General features: G+C 47.2%; 1 protein-coding gene across 2 annotated transcripts in view; it reads left to right on the top strand.

Moving 5' to 3' along the window:
* Positions 1–1,793: 1,793 nt before the first annotated feature.
* Positions 1,794–11,301, top strand: part of LOC126292096 (uncharacterized) — a 62,934-nt gene continuing 53,426 nt past the window's right edge. For both annotated transcript variants that reach the window (XM_049985919.1, XM_049985918.1), the window contains exon 1: positions 1,794–1,853. In XM_049985919.1, coding sequence (XP_049841876.1) covers positions 1,842–1,853 — 12 coding nt within the window. In that variant the 5' untranslated portion in view covers positions 1,794–1,841. The remainder of the gene's footprint in view (positions 1,854–11,301) is intronic.

Here is an 11,301-nt window from a genome sequence, read left to right as displayed (position 1 = left end):
TCCAGAAAGGCCCGTACAGGACCTGCAACCGTGCGGTCGTGCATTATCCTGCTGAAATGTAGGATTTCGCAGGGATCGAATGAAGAGTAGAGCCGCGGGTCGTAATACATCTGAAATGTAACGTCCACTGTTCAAAGTGCCGTAAATGCGAACAAGAGGTGACCGAGACGTGTAACCAATGGCACCCCATACCATCACGCCGGTTGATATGGCGAATACACGCTTCAATGTGCGTTCACCGCGATATCGCCAAATACGGATGCGACCATTATGATTCTGTAAACAGAACCTGGATTCATCCACAAAAATGACGTTTTGCTATTCGTGCACCCAAGTTTGTCGTTGAGTACACCATCGCAGGCGCTCCTGTCTGTGATGCAGCGTCGAGGGTAACCGCAGCCATGGTTTCCGAGCTGACAGTCCGTGCTGCTGCAAACGTCATCGAACTGTTCGTGCAGATGGTTGTTGTCTTGCAAGCGTCCCCATCTGTTGACTCAGGGTTCGAGAAGTGGCTCCAGGATCGGTTACAGCCGTGCGGATAAGATGCCTCTCATCTCGACTGATAGTGATACGAGGCCGTTGGGATCCAGCACGGCGTTCCGTATTACCCTCCTGAACCCACCGATTCCACATTCTGCTAAGTTATTGGATCTCGACCACCGCGAGCAGCAATGTTGCGATACGATAAACCGCAGTCGCGACAGCCTACAATCCGATCTTTACCTAAGTCGCAAACGTGATGGTACGCATTTCTCCTCCTTACACGAGGCATCACAACGTTTCAGCAGGCAACTCCGGTCGATTGATGTTCGTGTACGAGAAATCGGTTGGAAACTTTCCTCATGTCAGCACGTTGTAGGTGTCGCCACTGGCGCCAACCTTGTGTGAATGCTCTGAAAAGCTAATCTTTTACAAACGACAGCATCTTCTTCCTGTCGGTTAACTTTCGCGTCTGTAGCACGTCATCTTCGTGGTGAAGCAATTTTAATGGCCAGTAGTTTAGGTCCAACCCGACATTAGTGGTATCAATTTTTTGGCTCTGAGCACTATGGGACTTAACTTCTGAGGTCATCAGTCCCCTAGAACGTCGAACTACTTAAACCTAAATAACCTAAGGACATCACACACATCCACGACCGAGGCAGGATTCGAACGTGCGACCGTAGTGGTCGCGCGGTTCAACACTGTAGCGCCTAGAACCGCTCGGCCATCGGGCCGGCTTAGGGGTATTCCATGACTTTTATCACTTCAGAGTACTTTAAATTGTTGAGTTACATAGGGTTAGTAGATTAATTTTTGAGTGGGAAGAATGTGTGTTCATAAAACTAATTGTGTTTTGATTAATATGGAAATACAAGCGTAAGATCGGGCGTTAAGTTTGTAGTTGGCAATTAGTTATTTGCTGCTCCTTCTGCTGTTAACGGCCAGGCCATTTTGTTCCTGGCACCACGGTCATTGCTTCACAGGACGTGTATCGTATATCGACCTGTCCTGTACCGTTCGCAGGGAGAAAGCATCGTTACTCAGCTAATCTCGCGGAGTAAACGGCCCCTGCTGCAGTAGTGCAGAGAGCCTCGCTGTTTTCTGAGCCCCGCGGACAGCTCGATAAAAGCGCCAATGTCGCCGGCGCTGGTTTTTACTGTTCCTCCGTGGGTCGCGCTCACGGCCGCCGGCGGTTGGGGAGGCTAGCTCAGCGGCGTCCGTCTGTCTCTCCAGACTCCCCACCACCACGACCACCACCGTGAGGCCGCGCCGGTATAAAGCGGACCGCCGGCAGGCGCCGTCTCATAGACAAGACCACCAGCAGCTGCCGCAGCCGTCCGGACACCACACGGGACGCCATGGCAACCACGGTGAGTGCGTCTGCGACCAGTGACAGCTCTACTACCGCATCTCCAGCTCTTCGTCCTTTTAGTCACTACTAGCTCCGAAGCTGATCGATGTTTTCGGGGGTTTTCCCCTGGTCATCAGACGAATGCCACAGCTACATGTTCCCGCTCCTCCCCATCGCCCACCACTAGCTATTCCCAGCTGGTGAATCGCTCTGCATATTGGGATATTTGGCTCTAAAGATCAAATGTCTACAATATCTACTAGGGGCATTCAATAAGTAATGATGTAAGAAGGCTGTTCAGGTTTCTGTGTTGGTAACGCCATGTAGCGCTCTATATGAAAATCATTGACTGTGCTGTGTGCAATCTGGGGCTGGTTTGCATTGTTGGAATTTTTGCTATTGCAGTGTTGGGCAGTTGGATGTGAACAGTGCGTAGCGTTGCACAGTTGGAGGTGAGCCGCCAGCACTGGTGGGTGTCGTGAGAGAGATGGTGGAGTTTTGAGAGCAGGTGATCTGGACGTGTGTCCGTCAGAGAGAGTAAATTAGTAAGAGTGGATGTCATGAACTGATTATATATGTAGTATCTTTTGAACACTTAAGGTATATACATTATTTGTTCTCTATCAAAATCTTTCATTTGCTGACTATGCCTATCAGTAGTTAGTGCCTTCAGTAGTTAGAATCTTTTATTGAGCTGGCAGTATTGGCGCTCACTATATTGCAGTAGTTTGAGTAACGATTATTTTTGTGAGGTAAGTGATTCATGAAAGGTATAGGTTATTGTTAGTCAGGGCCATTCTTTTGTAGGGATTTTTGAAAGTCAGATAGCGTTGCGATAAAAATATTGTGTGTTAGTTTAGTGTTGATCAGAATAAGTAAAGAGCGAAATGTCTGAGTACCTTCAGACCTGCACAGCTGTTTGAAAATCAAATAACCAGCACAGTAATTCAATAATTTTTCTAAGGGGACGTTTCAATGAAACTCATTTTTTTTCTGAAAGGAGGTTGGTATTCTTCACGAGTCCAACATTTTTTTGAATCATCAGTCTTCTGACCAGTTTTATGTGGCCCACCACGAATTCCTCTTCTCTGCCAACCTCTCTATGTCAGAGTAGTACTTGCAACCTATGACCTCAATTAAATGCTGGATGTATTCCAGTTTCTGTCTTCTTCTACAGTTTTTACCTTCTACAGCTCCTTCTAGTACCATGGAGGTTATTCCTTGATGTCTTAACAGATGTCCTACCATTATGTGCCTTCTTCTTGTCAGTGTTGACCACGCATTGCTTTCCTCGCCTATTCTCTGTAGAAAATTTGGAAATTTGTGGTAAGTTCCATGGGACCAAACAGCTGTGGCCATCAGTCCCTAGGCTTACACACTACTAAATCTAACTTACCACCCTGTCCGTTCTTTTTGTCAGTGTTAATCACACATTGCTTTCCTCGCTGATTCTCTGTAGAAAATTAGGAAATTTTTGGTAAGGTCTATGGGACCAAACTGGTGAGGTCATCGGTCCCTAAGCTTACACGCTACTTAATCTAACTTAAACTAACTTACACTAAGGACAACACACACACACATGCCCAAGGGAGGACTCGAACCTCCGACGGGGGCTGGCGCACGAACCGTGGCAAGGCGCCACAGACCTCACGGCTACCCCGGCCTGCTCTCTGTAGAACTTCCTCATTCCTTACCTTATCGCTTCACCCGATTTCCAACATTCTTCTGTAGCAGCGCACGTCAATTGCTTCTATTCTCTTCTTTTCCGGTTTCCCCACAGTCCATTTCTCACTACCATACAATGCTGTGCTCCAAACGTACATTCTCAGAAATTTCTTTCTCAAGTCAAGGCCCATGATTGATACCAGCAGATTCCTCTTGGCCAGAACGGCCTTTATTCCAGTGCTAGTGGGATTATTATATCCTCCCTACTCCCATCGATCAAGAGTTATTTTGCTGCCTAGACAGCAGAATTTCTTAACTGCATCTACTTGGTGTTCAACGATTTCCATCTTAAGTTTCTCGCTGTTCTCATTTCTGCTACTTCTCATTACTATCGTCTTTCCTCGATTTACTCTCAGTCCATATTCTGTACGCATTAGATTTTCATTCCATTGAACACATCCTGTAATTCTTCTTTACTTTAATTGAGGATAGCAATTTGAGCAGCGAATCTTAACGCTGATATCGTTTTACCTTCAATTGTAACCCTACACTTGAACCTCTCATTTATTTCTGTTACTGTTTTTTCAACGTATACATTGAACAGCAGGGGCGAAACACTGCGTACCTCTCTTATACCCTTCTTAATCCAAGCTTTTCGCTCTTGGTCTTCCAGTCCCATTCTTCCACTTTATATATAACCCATCCTACCCCTATCTTTCTCAGAATTTTGATCGTCTTATAGCATGTTACACTGTCGAACGATATTCGTATGTTGACAAATCCTATGACATGTTGGTTTTGCTTCAGTCTTCAGCAATTTCCAACTGGAACGTCAAAACTGCTTCTCTGGTACCTTTACGTTTCACAAGCAAAAGCGATCGTCATCTAATACATACTCAATTCTGTTTCCCGTTCTTCAGTGTATCATTCTTGTCAGCAACTTGGATGCATGAGCTGTTAAGCCGGCTGATCATAAAGTTCTGGCTGATCAGTGTACATATTACTAATTTAAAGTCCACGACGCGTTTTTGTGTCTGTATGTGAAGGCAAATCTCAGGAACTACTGTAGTGATTTTGGTACGGATTTCACTACTAGGTGAGACTAATTCGTGAGGAAGGTTTCTGTATTGTTGGCGTATAGGTCGAACCGTATTCAGGCTTGAAGTTCGTAAAAAGCTGGCGTTACCAGTCCTGGTGATCTGGTAGGGTGTATAAGGGCCGAGAACAGCGTCAGATCACTGTGTAGGACCCCGCGAATCGTGTACTCGTGTGACACAGCGTTATCAGCACATGACAAAATTTGAAAGGAGCCTCGTTGTAGGGGCCCTATATGGCTGGCTGGTCGATTCATACAGTACCCAGATGTGTGGGACATTTTGATGTGACAGTGGCCTGATGTTGGAGAGCGTGTAAACGTGAGGGCAGGCAAACCCATCGTTAGGGCTCCAATCGACCACATCTGACCACCCCAACGGAGGATCGCTGGTGCACCAAGCATATCGTAACCTCTTCACACCTTCGCCTATTATTCGAGAACACAAGCAATGGACCCGCTGGATCATTCTCTGCCCTTCTGCACCGTTGGTCAGAGACTGGCAGCAGCCAGACTTGGATATTACCGGTCCACGTATAGGGTGCTGTTGGCACCACAATGCAAATGGACGGGTTTGGTGTGGTGAAGTGACCGGAAAGTATAGAGCGCTAATGAATGGTATCGCACTTTGCTCGGCGAAGAATCGCGGACGTGCCTTACTCCCAAAGATCATCTTCGGCAGTATGGCGGCGGTGTGGGGAGAGGTCCCGTTCTTCCAATGTTTTGGAGAGACACAGAAGTGATATTCCAGGCTTCGTGGTGTGTACAGCCATCTGCTAAGGTCAAAGCTGGTCTTGATTGACGGAACTCTGATGGCATAACTGTATGTCACGGACATCCTGGCTTCTCACATATTACCTCGTATGCGACAGTATCGTGTCGCTATTTCTCACTGACGTGACAAAACTCGTGGGACAACAATATGCACACATACAGTTGACTGTAGTATCGCGTACACAAGACATGAATGGGAAGTCCATTGGTACAACTGTCATTTGTAGTCAATAGGTTCTTGTTAAAATGTTTCCGAGCTGATTATGGCTGCACGAAGGGAATTAATAGACTCTGAACGCGGAATGGTTTTTTTTCAGCTAGACGCATGGAACACTCCATTTTGGAAATGGTTCGGGAATTCAATATTCCGCGATCCACTGTGTCAGGAGTTTCCCGAGAACACTAAATTTCAGGAATTACCTCTCACTACGGACAGTGCAGTGGCTGATGGTCTTCACTTAACTACGGAGAGCAGCGGCGTTTGCTTGCAGTTGTTTGTGCAAAGAGACAAGCAACTCCCCGTGAAGTAATTGCAGAAATTGAAACATCCCCTTAGAAAAATTTGTGAATTACTGTGCTGATAAACCTCACATTATTTGATTTTCAAGTACCTGAGCAGAACTGAGCGTACTCAGACATTTCGCTCTTTTCGTATACTGATCAACACTAAACTGACATACAATATTTTTAGCCCAGCGCAATCTGACTTTCAATAATCTCTACAAAAGAATGGCCCTGACTAACAATGATCTATACCTTTCATGAATCACTTACCTCACAAAAATCTTCGTTACTCGGACTAGTACAATACAGCGAGCGCCAATACTGCCAGCTAAATAAAAGATTCAAACTACTGAAGGCACTAACTACTGATAGGCATAGTTAGCAAATGAAAGATTTTGATAGAGAACAAACAATGCATTTACCTTAATAGTGTTCAAAAGTCATTATACACTCCTGGAAATGGAAAAAAGAACACATTGACACCGGTGTGTCAGACCCACCATACTTGCTCCGGACACTGCGAGAGAGCTGTACAAGTAATGATCACACGCACGGCACAGCGGACACACCAGGAACCGCGGTGTTGGCCGTCGAATGGCGCTAGCTGCGCAGCATTTGTGCACCGCCGCCGTCAGTGTCAGCCAGTTTGCCGTGGCATACGGAGCTCCATCGCAGTCTTTAACACTGGTAGCATGCCGCGACAGCGTGGACGTGAACCGTATGTGCAGTTGACGGACTTTGAGCGAGGGCGTATAGTGGGCATGCGGGAGGCCGGGTGGACGTACCGCCGAATCGCTCAACACGTGGGGCGTGAGGTCTCATCAGTACATCGATGTTGTCGCCAGTGGTCGGCGGAAGGTGCACGTGCCCGTCGACCTGGGACCGGACCGCAGCGACGTATGGATGCACGCCAAGACCGTAGGATCCTACGCAGTGCCGTAGGGGACCGCACCGCCACTTCCCAGCAAATTAGGGACACTGTTGCTCCTGGGGTATCGGCGAGGACCATTCGCAACCGTCTCCATGAAGCTGGGCTACAGTCCCGCACACCGTTAGGCCGTCTTCCGCTCACGCCCCAACATCGTGCAGCCCGCCTCCAGTGGTGTCGCGACAGGCGTGAATGGAGGGACGAATGGAGACGTGTCGTCTTCAGCGATGAGAGTCGCTTCTGCCTTGGTGCCAATGATGGTCGTATGCGTGTTTGGCGCCGTGCAGGTGAGCGCCACAATCAGGACTGCATACGACCGAGGCACACAGAGCCAACACCCGGCATCATGGTGTGGGGAGCGATCTCCTACACTGGCCGTACACCTCTGGTGATCGTCGAGGGGACACTGAATAGTGCACGGTACATCCAAACCGTCATCGAACCCATCGTTCTACCATTCCTAGACCGGCAAGGGAACTTGCTGTTCCAACAGGACAAGGCACGTCCGCATGTATCCTGTGCCACCCAACGTGCTCTAGAAGGTGTATGTCAACTACCCTGGCCAACAAGATCTCCGGATCTGTCCCCCATTGAGCATGTTTGGGACTCGATGAAGCGTCGTCTCACGCGGTCTGCACGTCCAGCACGAACGCTGGTCCAACTGAGGCGCCAGGTGGAAATGGCATGGCAAGCCGTTCCACAGGACTACATCCAGAATCTCTACGATCGTCTCCATGGGAGAATAGCAGCCTGCATTGCTGCGAAAGGTGGATATACACTGTACTAGTGCCGACATTGTGCATGCTCTGTTGCCTGTGTCTATGTGCCTGTGGTTCTGTCAGTGTGATCATGTGATGTATCTGACCCCAGGAATGTGTCAATAAGGTTTCCCCTTCCTGGGACAATGAATTCACGGTGTTCTTATTTCAATTTCCAGGAGTGTATATATATATCAGTTCATGCCATCCAGTCTTACAAATTTACTGTCTCTGATGGACACACGTCCAGATCATTCTCTCTCAAAACTCCGTCATTTCTCTTCCCACATCCACCACTGCTGGCGGCTCACCTCCAACTGCGCAATTCTACGAGCTGTTAACATCCAGCTACCCAACACTACAATACCGAACAACAATGCAAACCAGTCACAGACTGCACACAGCACAGCCAGTGATTTTCATACAGAGCGCTACGTGGCGTTACCAATATAAAAACCTAAGCAGCCCACTTACACAGAACAATGGCAAATAGTCCAACAATGCAAAGCAGCCACAGACTGCAAACAGCGCAGCCAGTGATTTTCATACTGAGCGCTACGTGACGTTCCAAATATAAAAACCTAAACAGCCTACTTCCAAAATCAGTGTGGGACGTACGACGGACATAAACATTAGGAAGTGCAGCGGTTTTTGGCGTTAATGGGCTATGGCAGCAGATGAGCGATGCGAGTGCCTTTGCTGACAGCATGACACCGCCTACACCGCCTCTCCCGAGCTCGTGACCATATCGGCAGGACCGTAGACGGCTGGGAAACCGTGGCCTGGTCAGATCAGTCCCGATTTCAGTTGGTAAGATCTGATGGTAGAGGTCGAGTGTGTCACAGACCCCACGAAGCCGTTGTTGTTGTCAACAAGGCACTGTGCAAAGCTGGTGGTGACTCCTTAATGGTGTGGACTGTGCTTACAAGGACTGGACCATCTGGTCTAACTGAACCGATCATTGACTGGAAATGGCCGGCCGCGGTGACCGTGCGGTTCTGGGCACTTCAGTCCGGAACCGCGTGACTGCTACGGTCGCAGGTTCGAATCCTGCCTCGGGCATGGCTGTGTGTGATGTCCTTGAGTTAGTTAGGTTTAAGTAGTTCTAAGTTCTAGGATACTGGTGACTTGAGATGCAAAGTCGCATAGTGCTCAGAGCCATTTGAACCATTTGCCTGGAAATGGTTATTTTCGACTAGCTGGAGACCATTTGCACCTAATCAAGGACTTCATATTCCCAAACAACGATGGATCTTTTGTAAATCACTATGCGTTATGTCACGATGCCATAAATTTCTAGAATGAGATTTTCACTTTGCAGCGAAGTGTGTGCTGATATGAAACTTCCCGGCAGATTAAAACTGTGTGCCGGCCCGAGACTCGAACTCGGGACCTTCGCCTTTCGCGGGCAACTGCTCTACCAACTGAGCCACCCAAGCACGACCCACGCCCCGTCCTCACAGCTTTACTTCTGCCAGTACCTCGTCTCCTACCTTCCAAACTTTACAGAAGCTCTCCTGCGAACCTTGCAGAATTAGCACTCCTGAAAGAAAAGATATTGCGGAAACATGGCTTAGCCACAGCCTGGGGGATGTTTCCAGAATGAGCTGGTGTAAAGTTTGGAAGGTAGGCGACGAGGTACTGGCAGAAGTAAAGCTTTGAGGACGGGGCGTGAGTCGTGCTTGGGCAGCTCAGTTGGTAGAGCAGTTGCCCGCGAAAGGCGGAGGTCCCGAGTTCGAGACTCGGGCCGGCACACAGTTTTAATCTGTCAGGAAGCTTCATGCCATAAATTGTTCGCGACTGGTCTGAAGGACACTGAACAGTTCGAGCGAATGATTTGGCCACTCACATAGCCAGACACGAATTGCATCGAACATTTGTGGAATATACTCGATAGGTCAGTTCGTGCAGAAAATGCTGCACCGGAAAAACTTGCGCAGCTGTAGACGGCTGTAGGGGCAGCGTGGCTCAATATGTCTAGTGGACCTCCGCAGACCCCATTGCGTCCGTGTCACGCCGAGTTGACGCGCTACGACAGTCGGAAGAGGTCCGACACGGCATTCAGAGTTTTCCTGTGACTTTTGCCACATCAGTGTAGCCAGAGAAGTTTGCGCGGTGTGGGTTGCTCTGCGACACAAGACACACAGACTTTCTGACTGTAGTACTTGGCGCACTGTGTTAAATCTTTAACATAAGATTATACCTTTTGATGAGTAGATAATTGAGGCGTTTTAAATTTGGTTCATAATTATATGAAGGGATTATTTCAATAGTGGTACAAGTCCACCTTGGTTCATTCTGAGATAGAGTCCCAAAGTTAAATGCGCGCTGAAAAATCTGCAGAAATATTCAAGCATAGGGCTTCTTGCTGGAGATGAACCTTTCTTTCTGTTTGTTTGAAGCATTAGTGTCAGTAGCGTTATAGACAGAAAAGTGGAGGTAATGGACTTGTACCACCATTGAAATAAACCCTTCATATGAAATGATGAAAATAATTTTGCATGGTCGCTGGAAGGCGTTAGACAGGTAACATGACCTGGGTATGTGCCCCACGAACCAGGTTAGCCGTTTGCTAACACAATCGCCGACGTATCCGCCGTTGCGCGGTATTTACGAGTCTTTACATCTGTGCCCAAAACTTCGCACACGAGGAGTTTATTTTTGATTTGTGAAGCGTCTTTGTCTACAATGTTTGAAGTGGTATGATGGGGTACATGAACAAAGAGATTGTTCGCTTCGCTAAAATGTGAGAGAGCCACTTCGACGATGTGATGATGATGATGATGATGAGGATGATGATGATGTTGGTTTGTGGGGCGTCCAACATCGTGGTCACCAGCGCCCGTGCAAGTTCCGATCTTTCCATTTCCAGCTTCGCCACTACCCGAATGATGATGAGGGCAACACAAACACCGTCCCCGGACGGACAAAAATCACGAACCCGGCCGGGAATCGAGTCCGGGACCCCGTGATCCAGAGGCAGCAACGCTAGCCACTAGATCGCTAGCTCCGGACAGTCACGTAGAGCTTATAACAATACCTCCACTAACAATTAATTAGTTCAAAAATTATCACGTCGCGCACTCAAAGTATGATCTTTTCATTGCGCAACTAAAAGGTCTTTAATGTGGCAGATATTGCTACATCAATTGATTACATTCACTGAAGAAAATTAACAGTAATATCACATATACTGTATCTGCAATCCAACGATGATCTCGCTCTGGCTTTGGCTCTTACTTAAAAATGTTGTCTAGGTAGCATGACTATCGCTGTTGGTGCGAAAGGCACTCGAATTACGCCGACTTGAAGAACTTACCAAGACCATCTTTCAGGATTAATTTGATGATTTATGTTTTTCATTGCAATGTGCTTCATACTTTTTTAAACAATGGTCACTTGAAAATAATTCTTGACACTCACTTTTCACAAACATTCACATTTATTAAACTTTTTATGCTTTCGCATGTTCAAAACATTACTTCATCATGCAATTTCGCAGTCGTCACTGCTCTTAATAAAACTCACAACATTTTTCATTGTCCACAACTCAGACACATCTTTTCATTTCCAACACAATGTCAAGACTAGACTGTTCATATTCAACATAAAAACTTGACTACTCTGTACGCTTCCGCTCCAAAAGTCACCGACCAGCATCAAAGATAACAATAAGTAGAACGATATTCACACTAGATATTATATCGATTTCAACATCTCATAATATCGACGTACATACATATAA

Source organism: Schistocerca gregaria, chromosome 9 (assembly GCF_023897955.1).
Source record: "Schistocerca gregaria isolate iqSchGreg1 chromosome 9, iqSchGreg1.2, whole genome shotgun sequence".
NCBI lineage: Eukaryota > Metazoa > Arthropoda > Insecta > Orthoptera > Acrididae > Schistocerca > Schistocerca gregaria.
This window is presented reverse-complemented; position numbering and strand designations above follow the sequence as displayed.